This window comes from Pagrus pagrus (genome assembly GCF_965226575.1).
Source record: "Pagrus pagrus genome assembly, chromosome: 5".
Lineage (NCBI taxonomy): Eukaryota > Metazoa > Chordata > Actinopteri > Spariformes > Sparidae > Pagrus > Pagrus pagrus.
In genome coordinates, this window is record NC_140189.1 from 24,044,730 (window position 1) to 24,067,673 (window position 22,944).

A 22,944-nucleotide genomic window follows, 5' to 3' on the forward strand; every position below is an offset into this window, starting at 1 on the left:
GATATAAATGTAAATCATCAATACATGACAGACCTGTTTCCCAGAAAATACATTCACTAGTATGATGCTGAATACTTGAGATTTTGTGTGGGATATTACTTAAAACATTTGCTTAATAATAGTATTTGAAGCATAGAAGAAATGAGATCTGTTGTGCTGCTAACTAGCATGGACGCTGTCCATGGTGCTGAAAGCTGGATGGTGTTTATGCGTGCGCGAAAAAAAGCTGCCTTGCTTTTTCAAAACCTAAATAACAGACTATTATTCACGTCTTTAATATATTGTGTCGTAAAAACATGATTTATATAGTTTTTACTTGCGCTGTGTTTTGAATTGAACGGGGTTTTATACAATTTTCCACTGAAATTCAGTGTCCACTGTTTTAACCTTCTGCACAAATACTGGCAGTATAGAACAATCATGAATTTATACAATAGCATTCAAATAACAGTTGGTGTCGCTGGAGACCACAATATTCATGTGGCTCCTTTTTTACCAAGACTCCTCCTCTACGTGCGTCGCGTCACTCGTCCGCCGGTGCTTTGTCAGAAAATACACAAATGGTCACAAGACAGAGAGGGCTTCGTCTGTTATTCACCTAAAGTGCGGACATGTTCTTAAACTGATTATATCTATCATTCCGTGGCAGCGATGGGACGTGCAAGACTAACAGCCAGGATCTGGATACAAATAATAGCTTTGCTTTGTTTGTGTGATGGCTCTACAGCGCAGCTCTCGTTCTCCGTGTCCGAGGAGGTTGACAAAGGAACGGTAGTGGGAAATCTCGCTAAGGATTTACAAATTAACGTCCACGACTTGGAAACACGGGATTTACGAGTGGTATCTGGGAATTCTAAGAAATACTTCGACGTGGATTTAAAAACTGGTGCTCTATTTGTTTGCGATAGGATTGATCGTGAAGAGCTCTGTCCAAATACGGCGAAATGCTCCCTGAATATAGAAGCCATTCTGAGCCACCCGATGCATCTGCATCGCATAGAGGTACAAATTATCGACATTAACGACAATGCGCCATCTTTTCGTGAAAAGGAGAAGACTTTCAATATTTCGGAATCTTCTTTTACCGGAGAGAGGTATCTTCTCCCGATGGCAAACGACGCAGACACGGGCAGTAACTCGGTGAAAAGCTACAAGCTGAGTCCAAATGATTATTTCTCACTGGACGTACAGAGCGGCGGACAGCACAGTGAGTCTGCTGAATTGGTGCTACAGAAATCTTTAGACAGGGAGAAACAGTCTGTTATCCACCTTACTTTGACTGCTCTGGACGGAGGAAAACCTGCACGATCAGGGACATTAAAAATAGTTGTAAATGTCATTGATACAAACGACAATGTTCCAGTATTTAGTCAACCTCTGTATAAGGCTCAGGTCAATGAAAACGCTCCCTTTCAGACATCCATACTGACTGTAAGTGCTACAGACTTAGATGAGGGAATCAATAGTGAAATAGTGTATTCATTTATTGAAAGAGGAAATTTCAATCCTGAAGCTTTGTTCTCAATAAACCCAGACACAGGGGAAATAACTGTCACAGGAAAAGTAGACTATGAAGAGAATGCAGCATATGATATTCGTGTACAGGCCAGAGATAAAGGTACGCCTTCTCGAAGTGTGCATGGTAAAGTGTTAGTGGAAGTAATTGATGTTAATGACAATACACCTGAAATCATTATCACCTCTCTTATGAGTCCAGTTAAAGAGGACGCTGAGGTAGGTACAGTGGTTGCTTTGGTGACAGTGACTGACAAAGATGGGGGTAAAAATGGTCTCACTAGTGCTAAAATTATTGGGGAGGTGCCTTTTAAACTGAAACTAAACTACAAAAATTATTATTCATTAACAGTTGATGGACCTCTTGACAGAGAGCATGTTTCTCAGTATAATGTCACCCTCATAGCCACTGATGAAGGCACTCCTCCTCTCTCTAGCACCACTGTTATTCCTGTTCAAATTTCTGATGTCAATGACAACGCCCCTCTGTTCTCAGAGCCTGTGATTAATATATATGTGAAAGAGAATAGTGCAGTGGGAGCAACCATTTTTACCATAACTGCAGTTGATCCTGATATAGGAGAAAATGCAAAATTAACATATTCATCATTAGATGGAATCTCAAAAAGTATTCCAATAACATCTGTTGTAAACATCAACTCAGAGACTGGAGATATAGTCAGTCTGCAGTCTTTTAATTATGAGGAGACAAAAACGTTTCAGTTTAAAGTTCAGGCCACAGACTTTGGTGTTCCTCCGCTCAGCAGCAACGTGACTGTGAACGTTTTAATACTCGATGAAAATGACAATAATCCAACAATTCTCGCGCCCTATTCTGAGCACGGCTCCGTTAACAGTGAGAGCATCCCCTATTCTGCTGAAGCGGGATACTTTGTGGCAAAGATCAGGGCTGTAGACGCAGACTCTGGATACAATGCGCTGCTTTCTTATCACCTGTCTGAGCCCAAAGGAAACAACCTCTTCCGGATCGGAACCAGCACTGGAGAAATCAGGACTAAGAGGAGAATGAGTGACAATGACCTGAAAACTCACCCCTTGGTGGTGTTGGTTTCTGATAACGGAGAACCCTCCCTGTCAGCTACTATGTCTATTGATGTGGTGGTGGTTGAAAGCACAGCTGACATCCAGACTCAGTTCAGACATGTGCCCATAAAGGAGGAGAGCTTCTCTGATTTGAACCTGTATCTGCTGATCGCCATTGTGTCGGTGTCAGCCATCTTTCTGCTCAGTCTCATCAGTTTAATAGCTGTCAAATGCCACAGGACAGACGGCAGTTTCAGCAGGTACGGCGCCCCAATGATCACCACCCATCCTGACGGGAGCTGGTCTTACTCCAAATCTACTCAGCAGTATGACGTGTGTTTCAGCTCAGACACGCTGAAGAGTGACGTAGTGGTTTTCCCTGCACCGTTTCCACCTGTAGATGGGGAATTGATCAGTATAAATGGAGGAGACACTTTTACCAGAACTCAGACTTTACCTAATAAAGAAAAGGTAAGGGTGATGATGCATAAAACACAGGGCTTCCAATAATTGAACACAATGGGATTAAGTCTTAGTGTTCTCCTTAATAATTGTGCAGTTGTTTGTGATCTAATGTAGTTCTTGTCATGATGCCATATTGTAAGGGTAAAACTTTCAAAAACGCTTAAGATTGAATGACTTTATGATCTGTTTTTAATAATTTCTTGTATTGATTTTTCCTGTCTCGACTTCACATCACCACAAGATGTCGCTATGTGCTCACAGAGTTGAAATACTTATTTTCTAAGCAAACGCTCCTCCCTTTTCCTCTGAGAGAGGTTTGTAATTCTTTGTTCGTCGTAGAACAGAGCAGAACCTCACTGTTATGAGGGGCTCTGATCTGGATGTATCATTACTGAGCAATGTTACCGCTGGACTGATTTTTTCGAACTGAGTTGTTTAGCAGACTCTGGAAAGAATGCAACAAAGGAATATATTCCGTCACTGGATTATTTTTTCTTTCCTCGTGTCTCACATATGGAGTCTCGCAGCAGCACAGATTGTGTATTCTGTTACGGAGGAATCGAGCTCGGGTACCAATGTGGGGAATTTGGCGAAGGACTTACATTTAGATGTACAAGAACTGGAAACTCGAGGTTTTCAGATTTCAGGACCTAATACGAGGTATTTCGAAGTAAATGTTAAGACTGGGATACTGTTAGTGAAAGACAGAATAGACCGAGAGGAGCTCTGCTCTCGCAATGTGAAGTGCTCCCTGGAAGTGGAAGCCATTGTCAACTCTCCGCTGAATCTCTACCGTTTTGAGGTTAAAATTCTGGACATAAATGACAATGCACCCTCTTTTCGGACACCGGGGATTGTTTTAAATGTGTCAGAGTCAGCTTTTCCCGGTGAAAGATTCGCACTACCAAAGGCCTTCGATGCGGATGTCGGCGCATATTCGGTTAAGAGCTACAAGCTGAGTCAAAATGAACATTTCACCCTGGATGTGCAGAATGGTGGAGAGCCGACGATGTTCGCTGAAATGGTGCTGCAGAAAGCCTTAGACCGTGAGATACAGCCGATAATCAAACTGACACTGACAGCTGTAGATGGAGGAAAACCTCCGAAATCAGGCACGTTACACATCGCCGTTAATGTGCAAGATGTAAATGATAATATTCCAACATTTGACAAGTCGTTGTACAAAGCGACAGTGCCAGAGAACACGCCGCCCGGTGCAACTGTAATTTCAGTGAATGCACGGGATTTAGATGAGGGTCTTAATGGAGAAATACTTTATTCTTTTATCAACCAAGATGATGATAACGACGTACATAAATTTGCCATTAATCCACTAACAGGAGAGATTACAGTAAAGGGTGAATTGGATCACGAAAAAAGCAATGCCGTTGAACTCCGGGTACAGGCAAAAGACAAAGGACCAAATCCAAGAGCATCTCACTGTAAAGTACTGATTGAAATCACAGATGTTAACGACAACCCACCAGAAATATCAGTAACATCTTTAGTCAACGTAGTGAAGGAGGACGCACCGGTAGACACAATGGTGGGACTTATAACGGTGAGAGATAACGACGCAGATAAAAATGGCGTGGTTCAGGTTAGAATAGTTGATTCGGTGCCGTTTAAAATTAAGAACACATATAAGAATCATTATTCTTTGGTCGTTGATGGACCTCTTGACAGAGAAATAGCTTCTCAATATAATATAACAATAACAGCGACTGATGAAGGAGTCCCACCTCTTTCTGGTACAAGCGTCATTACAGTCCACGTCTCTGATGTCAATGATAATGCACCTCGATTTAAAGAGCCTGTAATAAACATTTTTGTCAAAGAGAACAGTCCCGTAGGCGCTGTTATCTATACTTTGACTGCAGAAGATCCGGATGTAGACGAAAATGCAAAAGTAACGTTTTCAGTAATTAATAATAATCATAAAAATAATGTAATAGGCTCAGTTATAAACGTCAACTCAGAGACTGGAGATATAGTCAGTCTGCAGTCTTTTAACTATGAGGAGACAAAAACGTTTCAGTTTAAAGTTCAGGCCACAGACTCTGGTGTTCCTCCGCTCAGCAGCAACGTGACTGTGAACGTTGTGATACTGGATGAGAATGACAACAATCCCACGATACTTTCTCCATATTCTGAGCACGGCTCCGTTAACAGTGAGAGCATCCCCTATTCTGCTGAAGCGGGATACTTTGTGGCAAAGATCAGGGCTGTAGACGCAGACTCTGGATACAATGCGCTGCTTTCTTATCACCTGTCTGAGCCCAAGGGAAACAACCTCTTCCGGATCGGAACCAGCACCGGAGAGATCAGGACTAAGAGGAGAATGAGTGACAATGACCTGAAAACTCACCCATTGGTGGTGTTGGTTTCTGATAACGGAGAACCCTCCCTGTCAGCTACCGTGTCTATTGATGTGGTGGTGGTTGAAAGCACAGCTGACATCCAGACTCAGTTCAGACATGTGCCCATAAAGGAGGAGAGCTTCTCTGATTTGAACCTGTATCTGCTGATCGCCATTGTGTCGGTGTCAGCCATCTTTCTGCTCAGTCTCATCAGTTTAATAGCTGTCAAATGCCACAGGACAGACGGCAGTTTCAGCAGGTACGGCGCCCCAATGATCACCACCCACCCTGACGGGAGCTGGTCTTACTCCAAATCTACTCAGCAGTATGACGTGTGTTTCAGCTCAGACACGCTGAAGAGTGACGTAGTAGTTTTCCCCGCACCGTTTCCGCCTGTAGATGGGGAACTGATCAGTATTAATGGAAACGACACTTTTACCAGAACTCAGACTTTACCCAACAAAGAAAAGGTGAGATGCAATCCTCCACAACGAGCTTACAGACGATTTTGTAAGATGTGTATACACCCTCTCCTCTAGTATCGACATTCTCTGCTGAGCTCTGTCTCCAGAGTGTTTTGCAGTCTACTTTTCCTTCCCCCTCTGCCTGCTTTTGACGCTATCCATGGTACTGAAACTGCAGCGGCCTGCTCGAGCCTCTTGTCACAATAGTGTGCTTGTTGTCTCTCAGGACCATCACACTGAGCACAGCAAAAAAAACTGCTGGTGGTATATATTTCTCCCTATATTTAGAAAAGCTCCTTTCTATATATATTTACATGTAATATCATAAAGTAGTCTTGAAAATGACGTAGGATCATAACGTTGTGGAATCAAGCATCTTGGCAGCTCTGTGTTAACAACTCTTCATACTATAAATGAGATGAATGACGACGTGCAATTCGTCCCTAAACATCACCTCACAGCCAAAGATTTTTAACTTGGACATTTACATAATAATGGAAAACAAGAAGAGCTAAAATATAGCTGTAGGCTTATACATGTATGTATGTGCACAGGGCTTTATACACAACATTATCAGACGTTATTGTCTTCTATGGGCTCTTTGTCAGCACGGATCTCTGACACACTGACTTTGAGCATAGTTTGAAGCGCCATTTCTACAGTATTGATTGACTGATTCATGGAGATTGTGAGGTGTACCTTGGCTCGACTAACTCACAGAAATGTTCACAGAAAGCATGGTTATTTGTACAAGAAAGAAAGAAAGAAAGAAACTGGGGGATGCTGGTGGTCAACTGCAGGCTGACCCTACATGCTGTCTGTATCACCAAATGTCAATTAGCATAAGCGAACCACCTAACTAACAATAAGCTCAGAGGAGATGTTTCGTTGGGTATGAATACTCACTGTCAGAAGGCTTGAAAGGTGGCTCTGAGATAGTTGTAGCTTGGTTTTTCTCGGAGTACAGACGCTGTAGTTGGTCATCTTAAATCCAAAGCAGTTGGACTTGATTAAAATGGCTTCCCAGTAACTGCAAAAACGTCCAGAAGCGATAAAAAACGTAAGCAACCACTCCCTTAGTGTATCATAACCCACTTCTCCGGCGTTTGTTTGTAACAGCGTCTCCGTGACCTAGCAAACGGACTCAACGTACATATCGCCGGTAGAAAAAATGGTTTGTGTAAAGTCTGGAGCGCTGACTGTTTACGATATTTATGGCCCATTAAGTTGCCGGCTGTATGTTGAAAATTAACCACACTCACGGGAGATAAGTTTAACTTCTTGGCAACATGTCAGGTAAAGTGCAGAGAGTGGTTTCAGTCAGTGCAGAGATTTACATGATATCTGTCAGTGTCAACAAGCCAGAAATCCAAGATGGCGCACGTCACTAGCTTCCGTTCCTATGATACCGCAGCAGCTCGCTCAGTGCTGCCACGGGTGGCTCGACGTTGTACTACAAGCACTCTGGTGACAGCTAACGTTAGCTTTCGGCCATTGATGGTGTTTTGGACTCCACATGAGTTGTCTTACATGATGAAAATCACCGCAGTGCATCCGAGTGAGTCTTGATTTTCTTACTTTCTGTCGACACGTTCATTTTCTTTTAAATAATCATGGTTTGGTCCGTTGAGATAAGCCTACCTGTGAATAACGTTTGGCTAATTGCAGACCCTGCTTCTTTCATGTGAAGGAGCTCCTAGCTAATTTAAAAAAAACAAGAAGTAAACAGAGCTAGGGACCAGCTTATAAAGAACCTGTTGTGACCTACATTCTTTCCATGCTTTGTGAAACCGGTCATTAGCCTGGACTTGACATGTTTTGTGATGGAGAGCCATTATACTTGACAGCAGCTATATTTCTTAGTACTCCTATAGTTGTTTAGCTTACACATTCTGCCCATTTGCTCTTGCAAATCGTTCCTTGTTCAAACTGTAGGCTTCATTAGCTGTTGTTTCATTGATATAATCACAAGGCATATTTGTCAGAAGAAAGGATTTCTGATCACTATTGCTTTCTCTGTGTGCATGCAGTAAGCTGATTTAGCTTTTCCTGCTATGTTGCTCATCTAAACAGGTGTTTTCTTCAGTTATTCAGGATTATTAGTTCATAGCATAGGTTGAACTTGTGCTGGCATTTATGTGAGGGCACCAAACTCAGTCTATTCATTGGCTTCTTTTACAGCAGTCATTTAAACTTGCCATCACAGGAAAAACATAGGTGTTTTTAATATCATTAATTAACAATGGTTCTGTTCAGCTCAAGTGTCCTAAGCTGTGACAGTGAGCAGCAATGCACAATACCATGATCCTGATACCGAAGCAGCTAATTGGAATTTACACCTTTGCTTTTCACACTGTTCATGTCAAATAGTCTTCTGTGAAGAAGGCCTCTAAGAATGATGAAGGTGTAATTTGTCCCTCCTTGTCAGGTACAACAGGAAAGTGATGGAGATGTCAATCAAGCAATTTGTACATGCCCAAACACTGTCTCCAGAGGAGGTCTAATTAAGCAAAAATAAGTGAAAACACCTGTGAGTGTGTGTGTGGACTATGGGTGTGTAGGGCCTTTATCTCTCTCAGGCTTGGAGCTTAAGTCTTAAAAGACATAATATATGTTTTTCTTTGATATTTCCCTGCTCATATTTGCTCTACTCTTGCAATGTGTTTCTCCTGAGATTTTTCCATCGCCTTCTCTCGAGTCACACATTATTCCTCATGTTGTTTGACGTTAGAGCTTTTAATTCTCTGCTGTTTGTACTCTGCATTCTACCCAGGCCAGCATAATTATATATTAATTCAGTTGTTTTTTTAATGCATTTGCCTTTCTTATTTTATTATTAAATTATGAGCCAATGCTCTCTTGCCTTAATACTGCAGCTGTTAGGATCTGCACTCCATGACCCCAGTGTATTGTGAAACACATCTACTTTTATAGGGTAGTGTGTGATAGTGTATTTCTAAAAATAGATTACCACCCTGAGAAAGGGTCGCTTATTGCCAAGCTTTCTTTTTACTTTGAATATAAAAGAATAGCGAGCCTTGGGAATTATTTGTCCTCATTTGTTGTTTATTCTCTGCCCTAAAAATACAACTGATTTTCATGTACGCTTATGTTATTTATTTAAATAACATGCCTACATCATCCTGCAAATTGTGTATTGAGCAATTAGATACTCGTTATACTTGTAGCTTCTTCTTTATTTGATCTTGTTCCTGCCTGCTTCGTGTCACATTTCCTTTGCTCGATATTCTTCATTTCACGCCTGGTCCTTTTTTCTCTTCCTCCTCCTCCACCATGCTGCCAGACCTCTCCTCTCCCCTCCCCCTCTCCTTCACCATCCCTCCCTGAGAAGGGGAGCAGCTGAGAGAACTAACAGGGAATTAACGTTCATCTCTGCAAACATGCGTGCTTATCAGCGTTAGGGCACTGTAAACACGATCTAATATATTTTCATTAACGTCTGTGACGTGTGCGAAGTGTAGATGCAGCCACGATCCGCTCATGTCAAGTAGGACAGTGGCGCCTCGTGTATTCTGCCCAGATTGAATTTGCCAGGTTAAATCAAGCTTATGTACATTCGTGTGGCATTTATGAGTTTAATGATGTTAGTATTGCTCTTAACTGGTGGGAGGTGCATAGATATTCCCGGTGAAGCCCACTGTAGTGTACTGTGTTGCTCGTGTGCATCTGTGATGCTTTGAGTCACTCAGACGATGTGACCTCATTTCAGGGAGTGGTACAGCACAAACAAGCATGGCCAGATCTGTCATAACTGCGTTCGTGTGGTTAGTTCAGTGTGAAGGAGACTGAACCGGGGCTTTCTCCGCTCCCAAACAGACTTCACATATTGCAAGCGGTGCTTATACAGAGCATGTGTGAGGCTCTTAAGTGGGTCAGCGTGTGATTTAAAGATGGCAGCGCGCTGTACATGCGCCATCTGAATGGAACCTGTGTTTGATAGCTCGCCTCTTTCTCCGATGCAGCCTCTGCTGCATGCACAGGCTCTACATATACAGTGGCTGCTTCCTGAAACAATGCCTGGAGCTGTCTCTGGGTAAAAGTGGTTCAGTATGTGTTCTGTATGCTGCAGCCCTCTGTGAGTGCGAGCGAGGGAGAGAGAGGGGGGGAGGGGCAGGTAATTTTCCGCTTCTCGCTGCAGCAGAAGCAGCAGCAGGGAGCTTCAGTACCGATCGAGGTATCAGCTCCGCTCGGCTCAGCTCTCCCTCCTGCTCTGCTCTGCGGCTGGGCGGGGCTGACAACACCTAGTGTCAATCACAGCCAAACCGGTTGGGCGGGGAAAAGAATCAGGGCGGATGAGGAGGAGAGGGTTTTATGTTTTTTTTATCCTAGCTACCATCAGAACATCGTGTCTCTGTGTCAGTGTGTTATGGCAAGTGTGTCAGACTGCATAGAGCACAACTTGCCTGCTGTTGGTGTTTTATATAAAATCATGATAATAATGACTATATATACACATATTGAGAGAGCTGAAGCTTTATGGCAGCATGCATACATGATGACGTGGGGTTTAGAGTGTGTATTCAATAAAAGCTTCTAACTCTGCATCCCCAGTGTTGCAAAATGCATTAAATTATTGATTCTACAGTGCATTATCCTGGTTGTGGCAGACAGCAAAGTGGTTCACAGCTCATAGATTGCAGTGCTACGGTAGAGCCAAGTCATTTTGGTGGATTAGGCAGATGGGTTCAACAGACGGACCAAAAAAAGCATGACGTAGAAATGTCCTTACCTCACCATTTTTAATACAAGGTGACTGAACAGCAGAGTGGTAAATAAAGAACTAAAGAGAATGTATTTCTTCTTCTTCTTTATCTCTCTGCCTGTCTGCCACACACACACATCTTATGTAGCACTTCCTGTTTTTCTCCTTCACAAGGGTGTGTCCTTTGTGAGAGTGAGGTTAGTGCTGCTATCTGTCGTTACCATGGAGACTGTTCTGAGCTGTAATGAAATGATGAACTAGTCTGTTTCCAGGGAGCTGCCAGTACGTACCCGCCCCCACCCAGACATCAGTCCCAGCATGTGTTGCTTAGAGGCAAGCAGGAAGGAAACAGGGTGGACACAATGGGAGGCTGGGGAGATGTAGAGGGAGACAAAGAGAGAGATGCTAAACGAAGACGAGCAGCATCTCGAGCAGAAATGCCAAGTCAGACGGAGGCTAATGGAAGTGAGCAAGCGAGGGAAAAGTGTGCGAGATTAGAATATCATTTCTAAAAAGGGAGAGGGTTTTAGTGGAAGTCACAAATACAGCAGCACAGACTCCAGCCTTGAGCATGAGATAGTGAGAAAACCAGAGCTTCTGAGGATGAGATGGACAAAAAAAACACATTAAATACATGCCCTACAGCTGAGTGAGAACATCACAGGCTTACAATTGGTCACAGATAAAAGGGAAGAACTTATCAGCACCCCTCCACTTCTCCCCCACTTCCCCCAAAACTGTCCTCCATCCATGCTCCTTCTTAGTGGCATCGGGATGTTGTTGCTCTCATTAGATTAGCTTTGTCATGCTCAGAACCACGGGTTCCATCCTCTCCCATCCGGCAAGGATACAAAGCCAGGGCATCCTAAGAGGGAAGTATCCAAAGCCTGCCTGCGTTTCGTGATAGCTTTGTTCAATGCCACAACAAGAATCTGTTTGATTTATGCACAGGCTGAACCAGGACAACCAAGGAGCTGTTTAACCCTTGCAGGGCCCCAGAGGGAGGGATTTCTGCTGCCTTTAGTTCTCTCGTGCCCTTTTATTTTTGAAAGCAAGGTACACAAGGGATCAGCCCAAACAAACATACCCAGAGAATGGCTCCTCCACCCGCTTACTGTGTCCACCTGAGTAAAAGGATTGTGGGTACCGTGGGAGTTTTGTTTCAGAGATTTAAAAATGGGAAAGTTCTTTTGCATAGAGAAAAGTATGATGAAAGGAAGGTATGGGAAACGGCTTTGTCATAGTCTTATAAACCTATTTACTATATAAAACCATTCACCAGTCTGTCTTTGCTTATGCAATTTAACAGCCCATATTTTGAATCATTTCTTGTTTCATTTGAAAGAGTGATGCTGATGAAGTGAGTGACAGCAAAACTAGAGCAGGTTGTGTTATTTTGTCTGTTACAGAGAGTTAATTCCATTTTTGATAAGGTGGAACAATAACCTTAGAGACTAAATCCTTGAGTTCAGTTGGCTTTGTTCTTTGTATACAGCATTTAGCACTAGAATCCTTGTTTTAAGTGTGTGTGAAGTGTATTTGATACATTTATCTTTTAATAGTTACTGCTTTGATAAATACTCATATTGCCCTTGCAGTGTTGTAGTTCTGCCATCAGTATTCTTTAAGCTGCCCTTTCTCATCTCACCTCTGGAGGGTGCCTTGCCTTATATCTCAATTTATCCATTGCGGTCACTGTATTGGCAATGAGAGAGAAAATGACTGCCACTGCAGTCTGACGTCTGTGCCCTCCTTCCCTTTTTCTCTCACTCTCTTTCTCTTATCCCCCTTTGCTCTCTATCGCTCCCTCTCAAACACACACACACACACTCATAGCTGGGATTATGTTTTAGTGCTTTGGCTTAATGAGAAAGCCTCTGTGGATGGGCAGTGGGGTGACGATCACGTGTCCAACCCTTGTACTACCGATTTGTTCCAACAGAGGGACCAATTTCACTGTCTCTACCACCTCTGCTTCCTCTTGCTTTGCCTGCTTCTCCCACACGTACAGTAGGTCTAAATATGCAGTGCTATTGGCTTTGACTTTTAACCTTTCTTTTTGCTTACCGAGGCATAACTAGTACTCAGTGATCGTGAGAGTTATGCTGAAGATGCTGTTTTGTTGTCATACATATTTTATCATTTGTTTCAACAGAAGACACAGTGCAACATGAACAGACCCTAATGACGCATTCGATGAATTGTTAATATGATTTGCTCATGATTGCTGAAATATTTCCTCTTTCCCTCAAGAACTGTTATTTTGGTTGTAAACATCTCATGACCATACCCTTCAAGCCTTGATTTGTAAAATGCTTTATTTTGTAAGGCTTCTGTTTAGGATGCTGTTTCTGTCACCGCTAAGAAAAGGGCTGTTTTGTCAGTATCTTTTTTTTAATGCGCTAAATCTGCAGGAACATTTCCTGACACCATAGACACTGCTGACACCCACACAATAGCCTGCAGACATTTGCTCCACATTTCTTCTCACCTTCTCTTTACTAGCATTAAGAAAAATGAGAAGAGTATACATAAATCAATGCACGAAGTGGCGCTCTACAAAGCTTTATGAAATGAGGATTTGACTGGAAAACATGATTTGAAAACTGTAGACCAGCAGTCTTTAATTTGGGATGGGAATCATAATCGTTCTCCTCTTTGTCTAAATGCTTTAAAGTAATGCCCATAATGAACATTACCTGTGAACCAGTAGGTGTTGTCAGTATAACCTTTAAGAGCCTGCGTGCTCCTGTTCCCTGTTGTCAGTGCATCTGTTTATCAGAGCTGTTGATGGCTGTTCCCCGCCATTTAAGAGTGAGAAGGAAAAAAAGGTAAAAATATGTTCTGACATCCATTCAGACAAAAGTCTGTCCTTGGATAGTGTTTGTGTATTTGTAGTTGTGCATTACACTGTGTGAGACAGTATGCCTACAGGCTCAAATGCCCTTTAAGTTTGCATGACTGCCTTTGTTTGTATATGTGGTGACTGAGAGAGTGATGTAAGGAGTCCTGCTTCATGATAGCCCAGCCGTGGCCCTGTCTTCTGTGAATCTCTGCTGTCATCTGAGTCATTAAAATGGGGGGATTCCAGATAACAGACTCTAAGGGGAAGTAATATGAATGGCTTTTAGAGTGGCCGCTTACAGTATTAATGAGGTTGAGTCTTAGTGTAGAGAATGTTATTAATATGGTGGCCACCTTGCATAATTGATGGGATGGGGGGATGTTAATATTCTGACAAAAAGAATGAACAAAGAGGGAGTCTGAATTTTTAAAATCTGAATTATGTCTCTTCCCCAAATCTATCACAGGCCTTTCTCTGTTTTGCGTCCATCAGTCTGCAAAAGGGATGAACTCTTGTGTTTGCCCTTAAGACCTCAGCCAGCCCTCTGGCTGTAACAGCGGATGTCTGTCAGGGGCGCAGCTGGAGACTCTCCAGGGTGGAGAAAGGAGGCGAGAGACGCTTGGGGAAAGTGTGAATATGGAGGGATTGGAAAGGGGTTGGAAAAAAAAATATGTCAAGATTAGGTAAATTAAGTGATGAAATAATAAAGGAAGTTATGTTTTTTTTTAAAGACAAGATAGCCTCCAGTAATAAAATAAACTCAAATTAGCCAATTAGCGCCTTGAAATCAGTGCTTGTTGATGCGTAACAGGCGTCTGTCTGCAGGTGGAATAACGTTGATAACTTTATCTGCAGCACCCTTGAGTGAAAAAATGAAATAATCCACAGCTCAGCGGCGTGCAATTAACGCAGAAACAGATGGGCGGATTTGAAACAGGTATGAGAGAACTAACACATCAAACACACCGGCGGAGGAGAGAGAGAGGGGAGGGGGAGACCGGCATGCAGACAGGTGCAAAGGTCAGGTGTAAATCCGGCACTGTGTTTGTTGTTGACGAGATAAACGTCGCCTGTTTTCATTTTTGTGGCATTGCCAAACACGGAGGTCCACACGTCCCGCCGGGGAAAGCTGCTAAATGTCACGGTGAGCGGGGCAGAGCGCACATGCAGACCATCAGAGACTGTGAGCCCCGGTTGAAAGAAACTGTTATCACCTCTGCTCAGTGGGATATTAATGATATAGAGAAAACATGACAACTCCTATTAAAGATTTGACTAAATATAGGCAAAGATTAATATTCATATGACGTAATTTGGAAAACACAGTAACTACAGTACGCACACTTTGTCACAAATTGACGCAAAATCTGTAGAAAGGATCATTTGTCTTCGCTCAACGGACATTTGGCCACGTCTCCAGCTCCACATTTCGCCACCTCCTCCTCGCCACCTCGGAGTGTGAGGAGTCGCTCTCTATCCACCCATCATCCACTAGCAGCATCCGAGTGACTCACTGTCTTTTCTCCCCGTCTCCCGAGATGCCAGGCGCTGTCATTGCCGTGGGCGGACCGGGCGTGGGCTAGAGTGGCAGCGCACCCGGAGAGGAAGAAAGATTATGTGGGCGGTGGAGGCTGCATGTTGGCCCAGTGGCCCGGGTGAAGCGAGAGGGCACGAGGTCTCGCGAGGCCACATGTCTTCACAGCATACCATTTGTTTAAAGAGAGGCATAGTTTTAATGTCGGCATACAAGTGGATGCATCATTGTTGTATTTATAATCTTGGTAACTTAGCAACACTGTTTTATGCAGGCGCGTCTTTACTGCACAGAAACAATTGAATAGTGTCAAGATTTATGTCTATCTCTGTCGTGCTGACTGAAGCAGGGTTAAGGTCTCATCCAATTAATTTGAATCAAATTTAAATCTGAATGTAATTGAGGAACATGGTTCTGAGGCCGGAGTAATTAGAGGGCAGCCAGCTGCTACGATGCGCATGCGCTGTTCAGACCTTTCTGCAGATTACAGCGTCAGTACAGTCTTTTGTTGGAAAAGTGGAAATGTGTGTCTTGTCTTGCCACCTGAAACGGGTCTGGCAGCTGTAGGCTAATTTGTATATATTGATTTAATGTGTATTATATAGGGCACTGTGTATAAATATCCTTCCAAGATGTCGTTCTTAGTTACGTGATGTGGTTATTTTACTTATAAGTGCCTGCAGAACCATTAGAGGCCAGTGTTGTATTTTTGCCAGATGCAGAAAGGGGTCACATCTGGAGCATCTTGTCTGTGACCCGGTTAGCCTCGTCACCAGTGAACATGCCACATGATCATCACCGGCGTTGTGTTTTATGAGGACCTGTGACGCGAAGGGCTCTGCAGCACCCACCACGTCCAATGGCGGTGTGAGCACAGAGCACTGTCAGCTGTCACTGTGGGGGAAAGGTGATAGGAAGGAGCAGAAAATGTGTGTTTGTGCTGACAAAAGTCCCCCGTGTCCCAGCGCTTTAACTCGTGAACAGACACAAGGTGAAACAGCCAGACTCACAGCACTGTTGGTGTGATGGTCCCCCCCACCCCCTCATCCCCTACCCCCCAATTCACCTGTCACTTCCTTTTTCTTGTGACATAAACTCGAATATATCCTAATAAACCCCCTTCATTACTGAGAGATGCTGCACTCAAACCAGTTCGCATGGAGGGTTTTTTTTTTTTTTTTTTTTTTACAGTGGGTTTATTTATTAATTTATCAGCTCCCTTTTTATTTCCAAAAAATATAGCTACTCTCTCTGCATGTATCAGAAATCAGATTTTTCCGTTTGGCTAGAGGGCTCCTGGGTAATTGTGAGTTTCCATCAGTGGGGAAGTCTAAACGCCAGGCTGGTTCATAAATCAGATTCCCAGCGCACAATGAAAAGGGCGGTGGCGCTGAGAAAAAGAGGGAAAACGATTGTGTCGAATCGCATTTGCCCAAAATCAGCTGTGTGCGGATGACATTGGTCCGCTCCGTGTGCGGCGTCCAGATGTGCAGACGGATAAAACGCCAGAGTTTTCGCCTTTTTGTGTTTTTATTCTTTTTATTAGATGACGCTCAATCATTTTATCGGAGGTGCTGAAATGCAGCCAGCACCGCTCGAGCGAGTGGCTCCCCCTCCCCTTTTGCCCACAGACACCATCACCACATCGCAGGGAGGGAGAGGGAGAGGGAGAGGGAGAGAGAGAGACCAATAGGCAGCATCAGTGAAAGTCAGCCTTGCTGGGAGGATAGAGAAATTTAATAACAGCACCCGTACAGACAAAGGAAAACATGGATGCACAGGGGAAAATTCCCTCTAAACACGCACCAGAGAGGATGCGGTGGTCGTCCTGCACATAGTCGGAGTTATGCACGGACTATTCCCTCGTTTTTAATGAGGCGGGTGGGGACGCACAGCAAGCTGAAAAGGCGGAAAGATTTCTCAAACCCGTCTGCAAATTCTGCCTGCCTGCGATGGCTGTGACGGCGCGATGCTGTTACAGTCTAAAGGAGAATGTGCCTTTGTCCTTATATTTGGTTATTTTCGTACTCAGTGGCCTTACAAATGCACAAATCCGATACTCCATCCCGGAGGAGCTGGAGAACGGCGCACTGGTCGGTGACATTGTCCGAGATTTGGGTCTGGACCTGAGGAAACTTTCCACCCGCCGAATTCGGATCACGTCGGACAGCGGCCGGAGATATTTCACCATAAATCACAAAACTGGAAAACTGGTGGTGAGTGACCGCATTGATCGAGAGACAGTTTGTGAATTCAGTGGCACCTGTTCGCGCAACCTGGAGGTGGTTTTGGAGAATCCACTAGAGATGCACAACGTGGAGGTGGAGATTTTGGACGTGAACGATAACGCGCCACAGTTCCCTCGAGATGAATATCAGCTCGAGGTGTCGGAGTCCGCTCTCACCGGGTCACGCTTCCACATCGAAGGAGCTCAGGATGCAGATGATGGCTCCAACTCTGTGAAGCAGTACCGCCTGAGCCCAAACGACCACCTCACCCTGGACTCTATTAAGCCCTTTGCCAATAATAAGCACATCGAGCTTATTCTCAAAAAGCCCTTTGACCGCGAGCAGATGCCATCTCATCAGCTCATCCTGACAGCGATGGATGGAGGCACCCCACAGAGAACTGGCACGGCCAAAATCAATGTACGTATCCTTGATGCCAATGACAACGTGCCTGCGTTTGACAGCTCCGTGTACAAAGTGAAACTGTCTGAAAACTCTCCAAAGGGCGCACTTGTCATCAAGTTAAATGCAACAGATCCTGATGAGGGCTCCAATGGGGACGTGTTTTACTCCTTCAGCAGTTACACGCCAGAAAGAGTCAGACAGATGTTTTCCATGGACACAGACACAGGGGAAATTCGTGTGAAAAACAATATAGACTATGAGGAGACAAACTCATATGAAATGTACATCCAGGCTATGGACAAGGGGCCGGCTCCTGTGGCAGTTCACTGTAAAGTAGTTGTAGAAGTTTTGGATGTCAATGACAACATTCCTGAGATTGTACTGTCTTCACTCTCCAGCCCTGTGCGAGAGGATGCCCGGGCTGACACGGTTGTAGCATTGATCAGCGTGAACGACCGAGACTCTGGACTAAATAAACAAGTCACCCTGGAGATCATGCCCAATTTGCCTTTCAGGATCAAGTCCTTTCGGAACCACTACACCATCGTCACATCCGCTTTCCTGGACCGGGAAACCATCTCGTCCTACAACGTCACTGTCAATGCTGTGGATGGAGGCACACCACCCCTGTCATCACAAATGACCTTTAAGGTGGACGTTGCAGATGTGAATGATAACCCACCTCGTTTTGAGCAGACATCATATACCGTTTATATCACAGAGAACAATGCCCCCGGTGCAGCTTTGTGCGTTGTGAAGGCCACAGATGCTGATGCTGCAGAAAATGCTCGCATTACCTATACTGTTCTTAATGACAACAACCACGGTATCCCTGTAGCCAGCTACGTCAGCATCAAACCTAATACAGGTGAGGCCTATGCCCTGAGAGCCTTTGACTTTGAGAAGCTACGAGAGTTTCACTTTCAGGTTAAAGCCCAGGACAACGGTGTGCCTCCGCTCAGCCGTGTAGCCACAGTGTATGTTTACATTATGGATCAGAACGATCATGTGCCCAGGATCGTCTACCCACCGTCCAATGGGAGCCGCACCACAGAGACACTGATGAAAAATGCTGAAGCAGGTGTGTTGGTCAGCAAGGTGACAGCGTGGGATGGTGATGCAGGGCAGAATGCTTGGCTGCTCTATGCCCTGGAGCAGACCAACACAGACGTTGACCTGTTTAAGGTGCACGAGTACACAGGTGAGATCCGCACCACAAGACGCGTCATCGAGGACAACTCCACCTCCTTCGTTTTGACAGTGCGGGTGCGTGATAATGGTCTACCACCACTCTCCTCCACCACCACCATCCATGTGCACGTCTTGGAGCTGCCACCAAAGTTAGCCCCTGACCCCAAGCGCATCATCAGGCCCAACAGCCCCCTAATGTTTTCCAATGTCACCCTCTACCTCATTATTGCCCTGAGTGCCACAACCTTTGTGTTCCTCGTCACCGTCTTCGTGCTGGCCATTGTGCGTTGCCATGCCTACTGCACCCAGCCCGGCTCCTGCTCCCCATGTTGCGTGTCAAAGAAGAGTGTTCCAGAGGGGGGCACCCAAGCAGGTGGCGGCGGGGGTGGAGGAAGAGCTGCAGGTGGAGGAGGTGGTGGAGGAGGGGGAGGAGGAGGAGGAGGAGGAGGAGGAGGAGCAGGAGCAGGAGGAGGTGGTGGAGGCGGAGGCGGAGGGCAACCAAACAACAATGTGGCCCTGCGCCGTGACCTCAAAGTGGAACCGCATTATATTGAAGTGCGGGGAAATGGGTCTTTGACCAAAACATACTGTTACAAGACATGCCTGACCGCCACATCAGGAAGTGACACTTTTATGTTCTACAACACGGGACGGCCACACAGTGGCACCTGGGGCTCGGGCTACGTCACCAGCCACAGTGGACAGAGCCAGTTATTTGTGCGGCGTCTGAGTATGCCAGACGCAACTGCCATTCAGGTGTGTGTCTGGTGTGATGTTTGTGTTTGTTATTTTAGATTTCCTCACAACAGTAAATGACACACAAAGCACAGGCCATAAAAGGGAAATTCTCAGAGTTATGGCTCAGCTTTTGCTTTAGGGCGGTGTTCTTGCAGTAGGATTGCAGTTGACATTTATGGCTCTGGAGCTGTTGAAGCCTTTCGTCTGTGAGGTTTAACAAAACATTTTCATGCTTCTATTTCAGATAGATTGTTTTGTGAGGCATATGAACATTTAATAAGTATAGCGGCACTCCGAGGATCTACTTGGTCATTAAAGATCTCTCAGACAAGTTTACATGATCTGTGTCTATCAGGATGAAGAAGGAGACACCACCATTTTGTTTAAGTAAATGCTTCTGTTATTACTTTTAGTGGTTGTTACATTACGTGCCATTTATCTTGAGGTCTGCATCTTAAGCTGGCAAACTCAAGTGTGGGTAGCTTCTCTTGGTTGTGTGTTTACTTGAGTGGGCAGGTGGGCGTACTCTAGATAGTGTCTTTGTGTGTGTTCCTCGCTTGCTAAAGAGCATTTGTTTGGTGATTCAGAGTGCAAAATGTTAAAGTGCACCTGTCCTCCACAGTTCTGCAGAGATATGCAATCAAAATAGTTTTAAAGGAGCCATTTCTCACTCTTTCTCTGCTCCCTGTTACTTCTTCTTCTTGCTAAACAAACCAGTACATTTCAGTAGCTCGTTCACCTTTGACCCCACACAGCCAGTGCCATTTGTCCGCTATGGGCAGTGTGCCACAACATTCCAGTCCAGTAAGTCCAGAGGGCATTCAGTGGTCACTTCTATAGAGAGGGAGAGTCTAGGAAACAGTGCAGCCTTTGCCAGCTACTAGGGCCACAAGTCCCACTGCACCAAAATATCCTCTTCTGGTCACGTACCTCCTCTCTGGTACTGAGCGGTAAGCCAGAGTTTGGGAAATCGGTGAGGAAGGCAGGAGTGAGGCAGAGTTTCATTCAAATTGGAGCTTCATTTCATGGTTTCTTGGATTTGTTTTCCTCATGTAAAAACATGCACAGAGTTGTTTGCATAATTTCTGGTTGTAGTAGAAACAGTATTATTAGGATAAAACAAACACCATTTGTTTTCTACAGAATAGTGTTTGCCTCTCCAGGTCTGTCTGCAGAAAAGCAGATGAGCATATAATGCAGAAAATGATAAAAGGATGAGAAGAGGAATAAAGAAATGTTTGAGATAATTGCTCCCTTAACACTTCACGTGTTCCTCATTAGATGCCAGTCATGTTTGTTCTTGCGGTGTAATTAACTGATGTGTTTCTCTGTGCTGTGCGTGGATTGGCTGGCTCTGCGCAGATGAGGCGGGGGATGAAAGGTGATTGGACACAGTGTTGATGGCGGAGGTGTGAGCTCTGTATCCATGCTAGGAGTGCTCTCTCAGAGGGAGGGGGAATAATGGAGAAAAAGGCGAGAAAAGGGTTGAGTAGCCAAACCAAAAGCTTTCTTTATTCCCTGATTTACAATGTACAGCCAGGCAAGGAAATGAATACAGTTAAAACCCGTGGGATTTTCTATTCTATTTCCACTTAATTTGGTTTCTTCTTTTCCAATGATGAAACACAATGTATTGATTTTTTCTTCTCAGTACGAGTCAGATGTTTGTTTCTTCTTTTTGTCTATTTTTGTTTACATTTACCGTGTGGCGACTGGTAACATTCTAGTTTTGCATACATGTCTTCCCTTGAGAGTATATCAGACTGCGGACATGTTTAGGTTCCAGATGCTTGCATCTTATGTGTGTATGTGCTAGTGTGTGTGTGTTTTCATTTACCCCCATAAACACCATACGGCCAAGCAGATCTCTCCCTTCGGCCACTGGCGTGCTGCAACAGGGCAAGCATTTAGCAAAGCCGTTTAATCCCATTTGTAGACAATCTGGTCTTATTTACAGTGCTTTTGTCTTATTCTCTTCCTGTGTAATTAATTCCACATTTGTATATTTTTCTTTGCATTATCAATCTAAACTATCGATCCAGCCACAGATTGCTTTATGAGGAGCGATTGTCTTCAAATATTCAAGTGCACCCTCAGTTTTCAGCATGTATAACTGTCTCCGATGCTGCAGTGCTGTGTGTCCCTGCACACATTCTGCCCTGTTTGATTGTCTCCAGGAGGAATACCAGGCTTCTCTCATTAAGACCAAATATTGGATTTCAAGGGTGATGAATGTCCACTGCAGACTCATAGAGGTCAATGCAGCTTCAGCAGCAAGTGAACATCTGTCATATTTGAAAGGAAATGGATTGCAAATGGGTCTCTTATGAACTGCATGGCCAAGCAGGGTGAATTGAGTGTTCTCAGTCAGATTGGGTTTAGCTCTTTCAGTGCTTTAGGTTGAGATGAGAGAAAATGCAATCGCTTCTCAGTTATGTTGTCAGGTTAACAGCCTATTTTGCTGCACTGTGAGTGTTATTTTATAGTAGAATCTCAACCACATTTGGTGAGGCTTTATGATGTCGTATATTTGTGCTAATAGAATTTACTAGAAGCACACTGACATCTCATACTAGGATGCCAGTCGTGGTGTCTCTTTGTGTCCCTCTGTTCTGATGTGTCTGAGTCTGGCTGCACGGCCGAGGGGGTTAATTTGATATCTCCCCTCCCTCCACCCTCCTTCCTCCACCTGTGACCTTCACAGGGGTGAGATGACGGAGGGCGGTGGGTGCAGGCTAAAATGTAGAACGGGCTCTGCACAGTTACCATGGTGAGATGTGTCAGACTGACTCAGGCAGACTGTGTGCCAGTGAAACTCAAGGTTTTGATCAGTGTAAAGAGGATATAACAGGGAGAAAGAACGCAACAGCACAGGAGAGGGGGTGGTGAATCTACAGAGGCAGAGTAGAGGAAGGGAGGGGCGTGTGGTGAGAAGGAAAATTACAGCAGAAGCCATGATGTAGCATCACTGAAAACATCTTGATACTTCAGTTATTTTATGATGCCTGATTTTCACATTTTGAATTTTAATAGAGACTAGAGATGAAGGGATGGAGTGCATTAGGTAGACCCCTGTAGATCTGAATCCAGTCTGTCTTCACCACATACAGCAGTGTATCCATGATAATGGAGCGTACCTTGACAAGCCTAGTCCAAGTAGACTAACCCTTGGATGTGCCAGGGTCAGTGGGCCGCTGGGGTGAAACCTTTCAAACTCATTTCTTTTTAGTCAAAGGACATGGATGGTAGTAGGGAGGGAGGGAGGGAGGGAGGAGGAGGCGAGGGTTTGGATTCGAGAGGAGGTGATGCACCTCCGAGCTTAAATTCATCACTCCCCTTTGGAGATCCAAGCTGTCGCTGCTATGGTTGTGTGTGTGTGTGTGTGTGTGTGTGTGACTGAGTTTGTGTGTTTATGTGCGTGCGTGATGCACA

General features: G+C 44.5%; 1 protein-coding gene across 21 annotated transcripts in view; it reads left to right on the forward strand.

Annotated features, from left to right (window-relative positions):
• The window catches only part of LOC311257655 (protocadherin alpha-C2-like), a 172,652-nt gene that overhangs the window by 133,331 nt on the left and 16,377 nt on the right, over window positions 1-22,944 (forward strand). Inside the window, exon 1 of one of the 21 annotated variants that reach the window (XM_084353428.1) lies at window positions 575-3,030. The exons of 18 other annotated variants lie outside the window; for them this stretch is intronic. In XM_084353428.1, the coding sequence (XP_084209554.1) occupies window positions 652-3,030 (2,379 nt within the window). In that variant the 5' untranslated portion in view covers window positions 575-651. Of the gene's footprint in view, window positions 1-574; window positions 3,031-3,376; window positions 5,855-16,382; window positions 19,531-22,944 lie in introns of those variants that run through there. 2 more of the 21 variants (XM_084353412.1, XM_084353410.1) reach the window with 2 other exon arrangements.